Source organism: Felis catus, chromosome A2, assembly GCF_018350175.1.
Source record: "Felis catus isolate Fca126 chromosome A2, F.catus_Fca126_mat1.0, whole genome shotgun sequence".
In the NCBI taxonomy this organism is placed as follows: domain Eukaryota; kingdom Metazoa; phylum Chordata; class Mammalia; order Carnivora; family Felidae; genus Felis; species Felis catus.
Genome location: NC_058369.1, coordinates 145,192,252 through 145,208,980, shown reverse-complemented (window position 1 = coordinate 145,208,980; position 16,729 = coordinate 145,192,252). Strand labels below are relative to the sequence as shown.

The window sequence follows — 16,729 nt, the reverse complement described above, 5'->3', positions numbered from 1 at the left end:
GGACTAACCATCTGGTATGGACTGGATGCAGACAGAACCAGTTAGCGGGCTAGTACAGTGGTTGTCTAGGCATGGAGCCAGGGATAGCAGTGGCTGCAGAGGGCGGGGTGTTTCTAAAACAATGGGCAGGAGCTGGTGGGTTAGACCCCACGCAATAGTGGGGAACTAGGAAGGCAGTGGTGCCAGTGACATGAAGGGAACTGGGAGGAAGTGGAGGCAGGAGGCAGTGGCTCTGCAGGGGGATGTTACTAGCTCCGAGTCAGGGAGAAGGGGTTGCCTGATTTACCCCAAAAAATACAGGATGCCTTGTTAGATTGGAGTTTCACATAAACAACACATACTTTTTTGGTGTAAGTCTGTCTCATGCAATATTTGGGACATACTTATACTAAAAAAAAATATGGATCGTCTGCGTGGAATTCAAATTCGACCCGGCATCCTGTACGTTACGTGGCAGAATATCAGCTGATAGGGGCACAGGGTGGGTCAGAGGCTCAGGAGACCAGCGAGGTCTGGAAATGTAGACTGGGAGTCTTGGCCAGAGATGAGGAGTGGAGTCTTGGGAGTTGATGGATCCCAAAGAAAAGGGACACACACATTCTCTCTCTCTCTCTCTCTCTCTCTCACACACACACACACACACACACACACACACGCACATGCACACAGATTTCAGGACACGTGGTGCCTCAAGGCCACTGCTAGCTCATATGATATCTTCCGTGAAATTTTTTAAAAAGCACCCTTTCCTCAACACTTGCATCTATTGTAAAATAGCGGAAATCTGATTATGCTTGAGTCAGACGCTTTACTGCCATCTGCTGGAAAGTTGTAGTAAATACAAAAATCTGTCTCCTGAATGGCGCCCTTTTTTTTTTTTTTAATTTATTTCGGAGACAGAGGGAGACAGAGCATGAACGGGGGAGGGGCAGAGAGAGAGGGAGACACAGAATCGGAAGCAGGCTCCAGGCTCTGAGCCATCAGCCCAGAGCCCGACGCGGGGCTCGAACTCACGGACCGCGAGATGGTGACCTGAGCTGAAGTCGGATGCTTCACCGACTAAGCCACCCAGGCGCCCCCTGAACAGTGCCCTTTGATGTGGTTCCCTTGTGGGTGCTTTGGTTCCGGTACCCTGGGTCTCTTACTCGGGGGCCTGGCCCTGGTTTTTCAGGCTGCCCTGGAGGCCACAGGGATGGGGAAACATGGCAACCAGAGCCCTGTGTCATCTGCACCTGCCAGGTAAGGGAATCAGAGCCTAGTCCCGGCCGCCACGCACATCCCTGATGCTCGGCATGCCGAGCCCAATCTGGGGGCCAGACAGAGCTGCTGCTGCCACCCAGGCCTCGAGGCCTGCAGCCTGCTAGGCCCACCAGGCCTGCGGAGTAACTCAGCTCGGGCAGTGGAGAGGGAGGGAGGGCTCAGTGTCTGCCCTGCAGGCAGGGACCGTGCGGTGCCAGGGGCCCTCATGTGCAGAGCTCAACTGCCTGGAGAGCTACACCCCACCTGGGGAGTGCTGCCCTGTCTGCCGGCCAGGTGACCTCTCGCCCCACCCTGCCCCTCCATCCCCTCAGCCCCGGAGGGTCCGGTACCTACTTGGGGTCATGCCTTCCCTTGGGTGATGTCCACTCGCCCTGCTCTCTGCTGACCGGCCTGTCATCCTGACAACCCTCCCCAGGCTGTGAGTATGAGGGGCGGCCTTATGAAGAGGGGGCCAGCTTCCTGTCCAGCGCCGACCCTTGTCTCCAATGCTCCTGCCTGGTGAGTCCCCACCCGCCTCGTTCAGGCCTTGCTCCTCCATATACCCTCCCTGCTCCCCCTTGGGTCACACCTGCTGGTCTTTCATATACCTCCCAAGACCTCCTGCCGGTGAGGCTCACCCTCCATCGCGGTCCTGTGCCCCACCCCTCCAAGGATGTCTGACGCTTGTCCACCCTGCCCTGTCTGGGAGCCAGACCGGGTGGCTTTACGGCGACTGGTGTATTACAGAGGAGCCTGGTTCGCTGTGCGCCCATCAAGTGTCCACCCAGCCCCTGCCCTGAGCCAGTCCTGAGGCCTGGCCACTGCTGCCCGACCTGCCAAGGTGAGAGCCCTGACCCTTCCCTGGTAGAGCTCCAGGTGGGGACGTCACAGCATTTCTTCAATTCCAGAGCCCATTCTGCTGGCCCTGACCTGGGGGGTTGGTCAGTGGGGAAGCGATGCCCGGCCAACGCTGCTCTGGAGCTGAGGTGCCTGGCCTCAAATCCTGCCCGTGCCATTTCGTGGCTGGGTACCTCTGAGGGAGTTACTCTGGGTCTCGATTCCCCATTTGTGAGGTGTGGATAATGCCATTCTATACCTTGATAAATGCTGAGCATTTTCATTTGCTATGTGCACGGAAGACACAAGGGGCCCCCCCCCTCCAAGAAGACCACTAGAGGGTGACACTGAGTCACACACCAGTACTGTCGCAAAGGCAGTATTAGAAGCAGGTGCCGGGCACTGTGGACACGCAGAGGAAGGAGACCTAATCCAGCCTGGACACAGGAAGGAAAGCGTCCTGGAGGCGGCGCGTCCTGAGTGAACCTTCAGGATAAAGAGCAGTTAGCTAGGGGAAGGGTGGAATAAGGCAGAGGGCATTCCAGGAAGAGAGGAGAGCTTGCACAAAGGCTCGGGACTGACAGTCATGTGAGGTGGGTGTGTGGTAGGCGGGAAGGTGCAAATGTACGCGAATGGCCAACGCTTACAGCGAGAGGTGAGGAGGGGCCAAGAGCTGGGGGGAGGTGGGCGTGGCCACACTGGGTCCCAGGAGGCCTTGCACTGGAAGCCCTCAGGAGTCTAGGCAGAGGCATGGCCTGGTCTGGTCTGGGCTCAGGGCATGTGAAAGAGGGTCGGGGCCGGCTGAAGCTGCTATCCAGGCCAGCTCCTACCAGGCTTCCTCTGTGTCCATCTTTACCTCAACCCCAGGCTGCACGGAAGGTGGCTCTCGCTGGGATCATGGCCAAGAGTGGACTGCCCCTGGGGACCCCTGCCGGATCTGCCGGTGCCTGGTGAGTCCCTCCGCTGCTCCCACACCCCTCACCCCTCCCCATCCCCAGGCCAACCATATTCATCCTCCATTTCACTGAGCACATCCCCTATGCACTGGGAGGGGACAGAGGTGGAGAAGACCTGATCCTGGGCGCTATGAGGGTGAGGATGGGGCTGTGCCCACCTGTATGCCCAGTTCTGAGCATCGTAGGTGTGCAGCGTGGGTTTGCGAATGAACTCAAAGATCTGGCAGGTCAGGATATGACAGGCAGTAACAGCTCAGGGGAGAGAGAAATGCAGATTACGTGGAGACATCTAGAACTGCGCTGTCCCGTCTGTGGCCACCACCGCATGTGGCCACTGAGCCCTTGAAAGTAGCTGTCCAGTTGGAGATGGGCTGAAGTGCAAAATGTGGGATTTTAAAGACTTAGGACAAAAGAAAGGAATATAAAACATCTCATTGCTACTTTATGTTGAAATCCCTTTTGGGGGGGCGCCTGAGTGGCTCCGTCGGTTAAGTAACCGACGTCAGCTCAGGTCATGATTCCATGGTTGGAGGTTCGTGAGTTCGAGCCCTGAGTTGGGCTCTGCATGGACAATGTGGAGCCTACTTTGGATTCTCTATCTCCCTTTCTCTCTGTCCCTCCCCTGCTGGTACTCTCTCTTTCAAAAATAAATAGGGGCACCTGGGTGGCTCAGTCGGTTAAGCATCTGACTTTGGGTCTGGTCATGATCTCATGGTCCGTGAGCTCAAGCCCCGCATCGGGCTCTGTGCTGACAGCTTAGAGGCTGGAGCCTGCTTCGGATTCTGTGTTTCCCTCTCTCCCTGCCCCTCCCCAAATCATGCTCTGTCTCTGTCTCTCCCTCTCTCTCTCTCAAGAATAAACATTAAATTTTTTTTTAATAAATAAACATTTTTTGAAGTTTTTTAAAAAAGAAATAACTTTTGGATATAGTCAGTTGAATGGAATATATATTAATATTTAGTTTCCTCTGTTCCTTTTTGAAATTTGACTGCTAATTTAATTTATTTTATTTTTTTGAGTGAGAGAGAGCACGTGTGTGCAAGCAGGGGAGAAGCAGAGAGAGGGAGAGAGAGAATCCCAAGCAGGCTCCGTACCCAGCACAGAGCCTGACACAGGGCTCGATCTCACAACCATGAGATCATGACCTGACCCAAAATCAAGAGTTGGACGCTTAACCCACTGAGCCACCCAGGCACCCCTACTAGAGAATGTAAAATGACTTACGACTTGTGTTATGTTTCTACTGGGCAACACAGATCTAGAAAATCTTCATGGAAGGGATGGTGTTTACCTAGGTCTTAAAGGGTGAGTAGCATTGAAGCAGGGAGAAATGGGGGAAGACATTCCAGGTGCTATGAACTGAATGTTTGTGTCTCCCCCAAGTTCATATGTTGAAATCCTAACCCCAAGGTGATCGTATTTAGAGGTAGGGCCTTTGGGAGGTGCTTCGGTCATGAGGGTGGAGCCCTCATGAATGGGATTAGTGTCTTTGTAGAAGGGACCCCAAAGAGCTAGCTTCTCTCTTCAGCCACGTGAAAACAGTGAAAAAGCAGGTGTCTAGGAACCTGGAAGCCGGTCTTTTTCAGACACTGAATCTCCTGGCACCTTGATCTTGGACTTCCCAACTTCCAGAACTGGGAGAAGTAAATTTCTGTTGTCTATAAGCCCCCCAGCCTATGGGATTTCATTACAGCAACCCAAGTGGACTAAGACACCAGGTGTAGGGAACAGTCAGGGCGAAGCCTGGGGGAAGAAGGTGGGGACGTGGAAACGTCATGTCCAGGCAGGGAGCATCCTGAGAAGGGTTGTGTTTCAAGCCAGAGCCATACAGCTTCCTGACAGCCTACCAAGGTCTGAAGACTCCACTGCGAAGGCCATGGGGCATCCATCCCCTTTGCATCCACGTGCCTCCCTTCCCTGTTCACATGGACCACCCTCCTGACACCTGTGAGAAGAGTCACTGGCTGCCCACTTACGGGACTGGACATAGTGAGCCCTGATGTAGGTGGGAACTCAAAGGGCGGGGGTCTGTCTGGGAACAGCCGTGGCGAGTAGCAGCAGCTACTGTTTACTCGCCAGCTTCCAGAGGCGGCTGTCACACCGGACACTATATCTCATTTCATTCCCATAACAAGGCTGTGAGGACAGGACTATTACTGTCTTTGCCGATGGGTAAACTGAGTCACAGAGAGCTTCAGTAACGTGCTGGGCACCAAAACAAAATACCGCAAAGGGGTTTGGCTTAAACAACAGAAATGTATCATCTCGTGGTTCGGGAGGTCAGAAGTCCAAGGTCAAGGTGTCCTTCCGAGGGCTGTAAGAGGGAATCTGTTCCAGGCCTCTCTCCTGGCTTTTGGTGGTTTGCTGGCAATCCTTGGTATCCCTTGGCTTCTGCCTTGATCTTCACATGTTGTTCTCCCTGTGTGTGTCTGTGTTCAAATTTCCCCTTTTTTAAGGACGTAGTTTTTGGAGGGGCCACCCCACTCCAGTATGACCTCAGCTTAACTAATTATATATGCAGTGACCCTATTTCCAAATACGTCGTGTTCTGGGGTGCGAGGGGTTAGGACTTCAACATATGAATTTGGAGGGGGGCACAGCTCAACTCATAACAACATCTAGTAAGCGCATCATGGGAACTCGACTGCCATTTCTGCCACTTGATGGAGCTCTAATGGCCCCTTCCCCTGCCCGCTGTGCCCCCTCCCAGGAGGGCCACATTCAGTGCCGCCAGCGAGAATGCTCCAGCCTGTGCCCGTACCCTGCCCGGCCTCGTCCAGGCACCTGCTGCCCGCTGTGCGATGGTGAGTCAGTGGGTGGAGTCTGGAGTGGGGGTCCAGAAAGCTCACCTATGGCCCAGCTCAGTCTCCCATGAAGGCCAGGACTTTAAGGCACCCTATTCCCCAACAGGCTGTTTCCTAAATGGGCGGGAGTACCGCAGCGGAGAGCCCGTGGGCTCTGGGGACCCCTGCTCGCGCTGCCACTGTGCCGTGAGTGTGGCTGGCCTGGCAGGGAGGGTCTGGCTTCTGGGCCTGCCTCTTGAACGCTGATCAGGCCCTGTTGGCAGAACGGGAGTGTCCAGTGTGAGCCTCTGCCCTGCCCGCCTGTGCCCTGCAGACACCCAGGCAGGATCCCTGGCCAGTGCTGCCCAGTCTGTGATGGTGAGCTGGGGACTCGAGTCACCGGGAGAGGGGCAAGCACTGGCCCAAGAGAGGCTCGGGAGGGGGGCGGGGGCGGGCGTTTAGACCTACAGGAAGCTCCCTTGAACTAAAGTGCAGGACAAGTCCTTGATCGGCCTAGGCTCCCGTCACCACCGGTGAGGGTCACGTTCTCACCTTCTCATGGCGCACTGGGCACCATGGCGGGGCCCTTGATCCTGGAGGTAGGGGAGGCTGGCTCATCAGGGTTGGGGGGGGGGTGGATGCTTTGAGGTGACGTGAGGCTTCCCCATCAGCCTCCAGCCCTGCCCCCGGTCCCCCTGTCCTCCTGACCAGGCTGTGAGTACCAGGGACACCAGTACCAGAGTGAGGAGACCTTCCGACTCCAAGAGAGGGGGCGCTGCATCCGCTGCTCCTGCCAGGTAGCCAGTCGCGCCCTCTCACACCCCAGATCTGTCTCACCCCTTGAGGACCTCTCACCCGGCATCCCTCCTAGGCTGGCGAGGTGTCCTGTGAGGAGCAGGCGTGCCCGGTTGCCCCCTGCACCCTGCCTGACTCTGGCCCCCAGCTCTGCCCAGGTATGTGTGGGGAGGGAGAGAAAGAGGAACAGCTTCACAGGAGCGCTGCTCGCAGGCGCTGAAGACGGAGGGGTTCCTTCACAATAAGGGGGGCACTGTCCGGTCCACCAGCCACTCCCAGCGTGGGGTCAGAGGCCACCGTAGGCCTGGCAGAGCCAGGGCCCTGTGGTCTGGGAAGGTCAGGGGTGGCAGCAGGTGTCTCGGTTGCCATGGTGACAGCCCCCCTTGCGGCAGCCTGCGTGCTGGATGGAGAGGAGTTTGCTGAGGGGGTCCAGTGGGAGCCTGATGGTCAGCCCTGCACGGCCTGCTCCTGTCATGATGGCGTGCCCATGTGTGGGGCTGTGCTCTGCTCCCCACCCCCCTGCCAGCACCCTACCCAGCTCCCCGGTGAGTGCCCCACCCTGATCTGGCCTTTCCCCCCTGCTTTGTCCAGCCCGCCCGGATCAGCTGGGCTCTGATCAGTCTGCCTCCCCCAGGTGCCTGCTGCCCCAGCTGTGAGAGCTGCACCTACCACGGCCAAGTGTATGCCAATGGGCGGAACTTCACGGACGCGGATAGCCCTTGCCGCGCCTGCCGCTGCGAGGTACCACCCCAGGCTTGCTACTGCCCTGCTGAGCCCCTCCTGGAGCCCACCCCCATTGCCCTCTCCCCTGCTCCCAGGCTGGGACTGTGAGGTGCTCCTTGGTTGACTGCCCTCCCACAACTTGTGCCAGGCCCCAGAGTGGACCCGACCAGTGCTGCCCCAGGTGCCCAGGTATGTGCTTATGACACCTGTCTGGCTTGGGGGCCCCGGAGCCAGCTCTCCCATGGCCCCACGGGCTCAACAGATACCCTAGCAAGCAACAGCCTTCTGGGTTGTTTTCAGACACAGCTTGGACTTTCTGGAACTCACAGGGTATGGGTAGGAGGGAGAGTTCCTATACGTCCCTTCCCTCCTGTTCCCTCCTGTTCTGTATTTCCTCCTCCAGTACCCTTACCGGTCAGATATATCCCTGTGTCTATATATAGCTCCATGCCACAAACGTTTGGGTCTGATGCGCGGGAGGCTGGGTGCTAGGGTGCAGTGTAACCTGGTCCCTGCCCCGCCCTCCTGGAGAGCCTGTACCAGAGCGTGTATCACAAACACAGGCACGTTCATGCACGAGCTCCTTGGCTGTCCACCCTCAGAGGCATACACACATGCATCAGGTAAATGGGCTCAAATATGCCTCCACATGCGAGCGTGTGCTCGGAGAGATACCCGTGCCTGCATACACAGACCCTTCTTCCACTCTCTCCGTGGTGCTTCCTGCTGGCATTTCCTCAGTGGCCCTGGACTCCAAGGATAGATGGGCTGTCAGCCCATGCCCAGAACTGTCAGTCCTCGCCCCCACTCCTGCCCCTCTCCCTGCCCCAATGCTCAGACTGCATCCTGGAGGAACAAGTATTTGTGGATGGCGAGAGCTTCTCCCACCCCCGAGACCCCTGCCAGGAGTGCCGGTGTCGGGAAGGCCATGCCCATTGCCAGCCTCGGGCCTGCCCCAGGGCCCCTTGTGCCCATCCACTGCCTGGCACCTGCTGCCAGAACGACTGCAATGGTGAGGTGGATGCCAGGCGGGGGGGAGGGGGCGGTCTCCTGGGATGGCTTGGCCCCATCTGCGGGCTTTTAGGGTCGGAAGGGCAGCCTCCCCGGGGAGGAATGGGCCCCTCCCAGGCCTATAGCTGCCCCCTCCCCCAGGCTGTGCCTTTGGCGGGAAAGAGTACCCTAACGGAGCAGACTTCCCCCACCCGTCTGATCCCTGCCGTCAGTGTCGCTGTCTGGTGAGTCTGCCACCTGGGTGAGAGGAGGAGGCTAGGGGAGTAGGGGTGGGACTTGGGAGACCAGGAGGGGGCCCCCAAGGTGGCAGTCAGAGGGGTGGGGGTCTCCTCAGCCTCCCACCACTAACCGGCCTGGCGTGGGCCCTCTGTTGCAGAGCGGAAGCGTGCAGTGCCTCTCCCGCCGCTGCCCGCCGCTGTCCTGTCCAGAGCCGGTCCTGCTGCCCGGAGAGTGCTGCCCGCAGTGCCCCGGTAGGATGCGCACACCCCTCGGGCAGATCCGCATGGGAGGGAGGGGCGAGCCTCCGCAGCCTCTCCTTGGAGCCCTGACTCGCGCGCCCGCTCTCTGCAGCCACCTCCTCCGGCTGCCCGCGGCCAGGGGGCGGGGTCCCGGCCCGCCACCTAGAGCATTTCTCCCAGCCCGACGACCCCTGCCGCCGCTGCCTCTGCCTCGATGGCTCTGTGTCCTGCCAGCGGCTGCCCTGCCCGCCTGCGCCCTGCTCCCACCCGCGCCAAGGGCCCTGCTGCCCGTCCTGCGACGGTAACTGGCGCCCCCTCCCGGCCTAGGCAGCACCCCACCCCCACCTGCTCCCTCCAGCTCTGCCCCCAGCCTCACCCTACTCCGTCCCCTCTTAGGACATGTCCCCCTTCCTCCAGCCCCTAACACTGCGCGACCCCAGTACCCCCCCCTTCCTCCGGGCCCACCACTCCCACGTCGGGGTTCTCACTAAGAATGTGGGGGGACACCGCCCGGTTGGCAGGGCCAGGGGGGCCGTGGTCCTGGCAGACGGCCACCACGACCGCCACTGCTCCCGCCTTGCTCGCCTGCCCGCCTAGGCTGCCTGTACCAGGGGAAGGACTTTGCCAGCGGGGAGCGTTTCCCTTCACCCACTGCCTCGTGCCACGTCTGCCTCTGCTGGGAGGGCAGCGTCAGCTGCGAGCCCAGGGCCTGCGCACCTGCTCAGTGCCCCTTCCCCGCCAGGGGTGACTGCTGCCCTGCCTGTGATGGTGAGGGGCAGGGGACCGTGGGGATGAGGGGCTGGGAAGGCCGGGTCAGCGTCATCTTTACTGCCCTAGAGTGAGTCCCCAACATCTGTCACCGTAACAGAAAACACTGGACTAAAACCTGGGGTTTCTCCTGCTGCTGATGCTATTTGGCTCTGTGACCCTGGGCAAGTTACATAACCTCTCTGGGCCTAATTTTTCTTAATTGAAAAAATACATTTTAAACTGTGTATTTTTGTAAAACACATATAACATAAAATTTACTGCTTTAAACATTTTTTATGGGTGAACCATTTTAAGGGTGAACGTTTATTCACCCTTGAGAGACAGAGCACGAACGGGGGAGGGGCAGAGAGCGAGGGAGACACAGAATCTGAAGCAGGCTCCAGGCTTTGAGCTGTCAGCACAGAGTCGACGTTGGGCTCGAACCCACGGACTGTGAGATCATGACCTGAGCTGAAGTTGGATGCCACCAGCCGACTGAGCCACCCAGGCCCCCCTACTTTAACCATTTTTAAGTGTAACTCTAATTTTAGCTCCTGAAAAAAAAGAGAGGGTTGAACAAGGCCCACTCAGTTCCCCAGGCTTCGGCCACTCTTGTACTATCTTAGCAACATTTGCTACATACCCTCTCGCACCTGTAAGTTTATTTAGTTAGCTATTTTTCTTCAAATTAACCTTTTATTTTCTTTAAAAACATTTTTTTAATGTTTATTTAGGTTTTTTTTGAGAGAGAGAGACAGAGTGTGTGCCGGGGAGGGGCACGCAGAGAGAGGGAGATGCAGAATCCCAAGCAGGCTCCAGGCTCCGAGCTGTCAGCACGGAGCCTGACGCAGGGCTCGAACTCGTGAACAGCGAGATCACTGCCTGAGCCAAAGTGGGACACTCAACTGATTGAGCCACCCGGGCGCCCCATCCTTTTGTTTTTAAACCTATTTAGAAAGGAGTCTTTATATCATAGTGTAAATGAGTTAGATTTTCCAGGAATGAAGATTACCATAATTATTAATACAGTTAAAAATAGAACATTAAATTTGAGTCAGAAACTTTTGCCTGCCAAGGCTTTGAGACGGAGACTTGCCTCTCTCTCTCTCTCTCTCTCTCTCTCTCTCTCTCTTTTTTCTGTTAAGACTTTGTTTCTTTACGGCAGTTTTAGGTTCACAGCAAAAGTGAGAGGAAGGTACAGAGATTTCCCAAGTGCCCCCTGCCCCCAACACATGCACAGCTTCCCTCCTTATCAATATCCCCCACCAGGGATTTGTGGTTACTACTGACACCTCATTATCACCCAAAGCGCCCTCTCAGCAAGTGTCAGAGAGCTGCTTGCTACAACCCTGGGATCCCCTCCGGCCCCTGATTAGTCAAGGGGCTCGGAAGAATATTGGAAAGACGATACCTTGATCAGTGTCTCCGAAGCCATCTCGGGCTATCTCCAGCTGTCCCCAGGTTGGAGAAATTGGTACCTTCTGGCTGGGTGTGGCCTGCTGAGCATCCAACTCTAGGGACAGATTCCTTGTGGGTCTTTCCAGAGAGATTACAGGCTGAAAGGGGAAAGTGTGCCCTTTGGCCGGTGCCCCATCCCAGACTCCTTTGCCCCCCCCTCCCCCCCGTCTCCTGCCAGGATTGAGCCTTCTCCTTGCCCCCAGTTGCTGGGTCTTTGAGGCCTCAACTGGGGCCCAAGGTCAGAACTGGATGACTGCTCACCTCTCACCATTTCTGCCCCCTGCCCTGCCCCTCCCTGTCCTCTCTTGAAGGTTGCGAGTATCTAGGGGAGTCCTACCTGAGCGGCCAGGAGTTCCCGGATCCCCGAGAGCCCTGCAATCTGTGTACCTGCCTTGGAGGCTTTGTGACCTGTGGCCGCCAGCCCTGTGAGCCTCTGGGCTGCAGCCATCCGCTCACCCCGGCTGGACACTGCTGCCCAACCTGCCAGGGTAGGACAGCACCTGCCCTTCCTGCCCCTCCTGGAGCCCCCAGGGGCCCAACTGGTCTTACCACCGTCACCACACAGCAAACCCACGCCCTGTGCTCTCCTCAGACCCCTGAGGATCCACACCCTCCTGGCTGTCCCTGCTGTCTCCTCAAACTGCCTTACACTTCCAGAACTCCCTGCTCTCAAACTGTCTCGTCACCTTCCTGAGATGTCACATCCCCAGATTCAAACCCATTCGATGGCTCCCATGCCCCCTGAGTGACCAGTCACAAGGGGGAGCGTCCCTCCCGCCTGGCTTGCCTTTGCCCATGCTCCTGAGCCCAGCCCATCTCTTGCCTTCAATTCCGGGTGTGTGTGCCCACTCGTCACGTGGGCCCCACAGACAGAAACTTCCCAGCGGCCTTTGACCCCACCTCCAGACCTGACTCCCTTCGTGCACTGAGGTCTCGCCGCTCACAGCCTGGCCAAAACCTCACCTTCCCGGCCACCACCTTGGGCCACACTTATCTCTCCCTCTCTGACTCCCTAAGCGTTGGTAGGGGTCGTCAGGACCAGCTGCGTGTGTGGCCATGGGGGGGCTGCCCCGATGGCTGCTCTTTCAATGCATTTCCTGCTCTGCCAGGATGCCTCTATCATGGGGTCACCGCAGCCCATGGAGAGACCCTTCCTGACCCACTGGACCCCAGCTGCTCCCTCTGCACCTGCCAGGTGAGGTGGCCTTTGGGGAACGTGGTGACCTTTCATCCCTCGATCCTCCTCTCTGGCCCGGAAGAGCTCGTCTCCTCACCCAGGTCTCACGGGGGACCATCTAGCGGAAGAGGATTGGATTCTGGTCTCCTGGGCCGAGGGAGGGAGGTTTGAGCCCGGCAGGCTCAGTGGGGGCATCCTGCCAGGGGGCAGAGTGCAACCTGGTTTCAGGTTGTGATGCCACGGAGTCGGGAAGTAGCAATTGACCTCTCTCCCCCCAGGAAGGTTCCGTGCGCTGCCAGAAGAAGCCATGTGCTCCAGCTCTCTGCCCCCACCCCTCTCCAGGACCCTGCTTCTGCCCTGTTTGCCACAGTGAGCTGCCTTCCGCGTGCCCCAGCCCCCCATGCTCGTCCCCACCCCTCCCCCCTCTTTCTGTCAGGCCTGAGCGAGGTCGGACAGGGCGAGGTGGCACAGCCCCCCACCCAAGAAAGGTCTTTCCCACAGGCTGCCTCACCCAGGGCCAGGAGCACCAGGATGGGGCAGAGTTTGAGGGGCCCCCAGGCAGCTGCGAGTGGTGTCGTTGTCAGGTATGGTGGCTGGGGGGGGGGGGGGGAGGGCGTTGGCGTCGGGGCTAGGTGCCTATGCCTCTGGGGCGCCTGGCCTAGAGGGTAAGTCCCTGAACCTGCATCTCCTGCAGGCCGGCCAGGTCAGCTGTGTGAGGCTGCAGTGCCCCCCTCTGTCCTGCCCACTCCAGGTCACGGAGCAGGGGGGCTGCTGCCCTCGCTGCAGAGGTATGCCCAGCCCCACGTGGCTGCCCCCTGGCCTCTGCCCCCGGGCCCGATGCCCCATACCGGTCCCCTCTCCCTCTCCTTAGCTCTCCTCCGGCCTTCCCCCCTCCCTGGCCACCCACCTGGCCCTCCCACACCTTGGCCCTGAAGCTCTCATCCCTGCAGGCCTTTGGTTCCTCCTACCCCTCCGTGCCCCTGGCCTGCCCAGACCACACCCCCTCAAGACTGACACCTTCCTGACCACACTAGTCATCATCATAATCGTATCGTGTGCCACATTCTGAGCTCAGCACTTGACACATAGCTCACTTAATCCGCACACGGTCAAATAGGTACTATTACCACTCCCATTTTGCAGATGAGGAAACTGAGGCACAAAGAGATAACATCGCTTGCCTATGGGCACGCAGCTGGTAGGTGGCAGTCAGGATGTGCATCTAAGCGATCTGGTTCTAGAATATGAGCCTGTTTTAGGCTGCCTCCTGGCCCTCACCCTCATACGCTGTTCAGCAGGGTGTAGCTTCCACAGAACTGTCACAGCGTCTCACGCGCCCTTGAGGTAGGCAGGACAGATGAAATCCCCATTTAACAGGTGAGGAGACTGAGGCTCGGAGAGATTGTTACCTGGGGCACATGGTTAGTGATGGAGCCTTTCATTCATGTCACATGCATTTATTACATGCCTGCTGCATGCCAGGTGCTGGGCTACCACCAACAGTGGCTGCTGCCTGGCACAAGGTCCAGCAAGCAAGCAGGCACGGAAGGGGATAAGAACCGGGTGTTCCGACCCTAGCCCAGGGTCTTTCCCGTCCGCCACAGGCAGGAGCACTGCCCCAGGCCATCTTTCCACCATATCCCTATAGATCCCCCTCCTGGCACCCGCATGCCCTGCTGGCCACCCAGGGTGGGGGGACAGGGGCACGCGTGCAGAACCAAGACTCAGAGCTCGTCCCTGCCCACCTGGGACACAGGCTGCCTGGCTCACGGGGAGGAGCACCCGGAAGGCAGTAGCTGGGTGCACCCCCAAAGCCCCTGCTCCTCCTGCATGTGTCACGAGGGCGTCGTCACCTGTGCCCGCGTCCAGTGTGTCAGCTCCTGTGCCCAGCCCCACCGAGGGCTCAGTGACTGCTGCCCTCGATGCTCTGGTACTGGGAGCCTGGGGCCGGGTGAGGGAGGGCGGGGAGGCAGCACTTCTCTCCGGGCTGGGCCGCAGAGACAGGCTGCTCCAGGAGAAGTGACCCCCACTCTTGCACACACCCCAAAATCTGGAGCCGGGGGCATCCCCTAGCATTCTTGCCAGCCTGAAGGCTCCCTGGTCCTGTTCTGCCCCAGACTGTGAACATGAAGGTCGGAAGTACGAGCCAGGAGAAAGCTTCCAGCCTGGGGCAGACCCGTGTGAAGTGTGCATCTGTGAGGTGGGTGAGGGCAATGCCGAGGGGCTGGGCACCACAAAGGGGGCAACCATGGGGAGCAAGCAGTATGCGGGTCAGAGATAGGAATGTGCCCCCTGGGGCCAGGAAGCGTGGGGCAGGACAGGCGCTGAGCGGGGTGGGGGCAGTGGGCAGCCCTTCTGGCTGGAGTTTAGGGTGGGTGTGTATGGGAGGTAGGGGACCCCTGGGAAGTGGTTGGGGGGCCTGTGAGGGAATAACATTTGAAAGTAATGGTGAGCCGATGAATGACGCCCTGTGCCCAGGGATTTGGCAGGGGAGGGGAGGAAATGGCATGAGAGTGCAGGGGCTCAACACTCATAAGAAGGTTCAGGCCCGGGTAACTGGAAAGAGAAGGGGACGTCATCTCCTGGGACTAGGGCATGGGGTGAGGAGCGATCTGGGGAGACGTTGAGTCTCTGCAGACTGGAGTTTAACCTGCCCAGGGTACACCCAGCAGGAGGTGCAGCAGGCAGATGGAAGGGCTTGGGGTCCAGGGAAAGAGGGTGGCTCTTGGCTTTCAGGGCCCGGGACCCACCCCCTTTGCTCACTCATTTTTGTAGCTGCAGCCTGAGGGGCCCCCGAGCCTTCAGTGTCATCGGCGGCAGTGTCCCAGCCTGGTGGGCTGTCCCGCCAGCCAGCTCCTGCCCCCTGGGCCACAGCACTGCTGCCCCACCTGTGCCCGTGAGTCCCTGGATGTGGGGGTAGACAAGAGGGTAGGAATGCCATCCCCAGAGTGACACTGGAAGTCAGTCGCTCTCCTCTATAGTCCTGGCTCTCACCCTATTTTGAGTCCAATGGACTATTCAGGAAGCCCTGGCTGGTGCGGCCTGCACCTCTCCCCCACCCCCAGAGGGGGACTGGGGAAGCTGGCAGGGAGGGATCCCTGAACTCTGAAGCCAGGCGCAGTGTGTGGAGCATCTTGCCCAGCAGGTGGCGCTGTGGGATGGGGTTTTGCAGGTTGCGGGCTTGAGGGCCGTAATGTGAGGCCAGAGGGGCTACAGAGGTGGGGAGGTATTCTTACCAACACTTGTTAGCATGTGCCTCAGGGAAAGAGAAAAGGACTAACATTTAGTAAGCACCTACTGTATGCCATACCCGGTACTTGGCGTTTTTAATAAACACTATCTCATTTAATTCTCATTTACCCAGTGAGCGGTGTTATTATTCCCTTTTACAGATGAAAAAACTGAGGTTCAGAGAGATTGATTAGTCTGCCCAAAATGGCCCAGGCACTGAATGCTGGAGCCAGGATTAGAACCTGGGGTACCTACCTGGCTCTCTGTGCTTCCTTGTGCTGTTTTAGCCAGGTAATATCAAAGGAAATAGGAGAGGGAGCAGGCGAGGCCGGCAGTCTGAGGGTCCTTAGTGACCTTAGGCTAAGGAAGCCACACCTTGTCCACTCCCAGGCCCTCCACCCTAGTAGTCTGCAAAGTTCTTTTAAAAAAGCCCCAACTTTTCTTTGCGGACCCAAGAGGAAGGAGGACTCATCCTCTTGGAATCAAGGTGCTGGGGATATGGGTATGTCCCAGGCCCAAGAAGTCCTGGGACACAGCGGGTAAGTGGGCTTTTGCCCCCTGCTTCCCCTCTCCGTCCCCGACGCTGAACTCTTGTCTTCACAGAGGCGCTGAGCAACTGCACAGAGGGCCTGCTGGGGTCTGAGGTGGCCCCGCCGGACCCTTGCTACACCTGCCAGTGCCAGGTGAGCCCCCCGCCCTGGGGATTCCCAGAGCTCTCTCTTCTTCCTCCTCTGTGCACTGTGGCAACAACTCCTCTCTTGCCGCTCCAGGCTCCCCGCCCACTCCGACACGCGTCCGCACACCTTGAATATCATATCTGGCCTCCACCCTGCTCCCTCCCTGTTCTTCTCTACTGATGGCGTTCACATGCCCTTCCACAGGACCTGACATGGCTCTGCATTCACCAGGCCTGTCCTGAGCTCAGCTGTCCCGCGTCGGAGCGCCACACCCCCCCTGGGAGCTGCTGCCCCGAGTGCCGAGGTAAGTGCCGGCCTTGACCTGCATCCTGTGAACACGAGCCCAGGGGGGAGACGGGAAGGGTGGCATCCAAAGGCTAAGGGGGCAACCTGAGGTCTGTACTTCAAATGTGGGCTTCGTTCTCTTGTCGAAATGAAGGGTCATTCAGCGGGGTGCAGAAGGTAGAGGAAAGCAGAGGATGAAATCTGGATACTCAAGGCCTGGCCTGGGGCTTGTCACTGGGCTCGGAGGCCCCAGGCCCATTGGACAGGCATTGCACTGAGCTGACAGCTGGCCCATGGGAAGGTTCCAGCCTGTGATTCTTTGGGCTTCCAGGACCCTTTCCACTTCCCT

General features: G+C 58.3%; 1 protein-coding gene across 1 annotated transcript in view; it reads left to right on the top strand.

Moving 5' to 3' along the window:
• KCP (kielin cysteine rich BMP regulator) overlaps positions 1–16,729 on the top strand; it is a 39,605-nt gene that overhangs the window by 18,769 nt on the left and 4,107 nt on the right. Inside the window, exons 8-35 of the mRNA XM_045052729.1 lie at positions 1,172–1,239; positions 1,437–1,533; positions 1,676–1,758; positions 1,987–2,080; positions 2,944–3,026; positions 5,743–5,836; positions 5,943–6,022; positions 6,100–6,193; positions 6,527–6,612; positions 6,687–6,768; positions 7,003–7,155; positions 7,245–7,351; positions 7,429–7,522; positions 8,172–8,345; positions 8,486–8,568; positions 8,721–8,814; positions 8,915–9,103; positions 9,400–9,570; positions 11,322–11,498; positions 12,120–12,205; positions 12,466–12,556; positions 12,689–12,771; positions 12,882–12,975; positions 13,944–14,117; positions 14,305–14,387; positions 14,963–15,083; positions 16,022–16,101; positions 16,300–16,399. Of these exons, the coding sequence (XP_044908664.1) occupies positions 1,172–1,239; positions 1,437–1,533; positions 1,676–1,758; positions 1,987–2,080; positions 2,944–3,026; positions 5,743–5,836; positions 5,943–6,022; positions 6,100–6,193; positions 6,527–6,612; positions 6,687–6,768; positions 7,003–7,155; positions 7,245–7,351; positions 7,429–7,522; positions 8,172–8,345; positions 8,486–8,568; positions 8,721–8,814; positions 8,915–9,103; positions 9,400–9,570; positions 11,322–11,498; positions 12,120–12,205; positions 12,466–12,556; positions 12,689–12,771; positions 12,882–12,975; positions 13,944–14,117; positions 14,305–14,387; positions 14,963–15,083; positions 16,022–16,101; positions 16,300–16,399 (3,015 nt within the window). The remainder of the gene's footprint in view (positions 1–1,171; positions 1,240–1,436; positions 1,534–1,675; positions 1,759–1,986; positions 2,081–2,943; positions 3,027–5,742; positions 5,837–5,942; positions 6,023–6,099; positions 6,194–6,526; positions 6,613–6,686; positions 6,769–7,002; positions 7,156–7,244; positions 7,352–7,428; positions 7,523–8,171; positions 8,346–8,485; positions 8,569–8,720; positions 8,815–8,914; positions 9,104–9,399; positions 9,571–11,321; positions 11,499–12,119; positions 12,206–12,465; positions 12,557–12,688; positions 12,772–12,881; positions 12,976–13,943; positions 14,118–14,304; positions 14,388–14,962; positions 15,084–16,021; positions 16,102–16,299; positions 16,400–16,729) is intronic.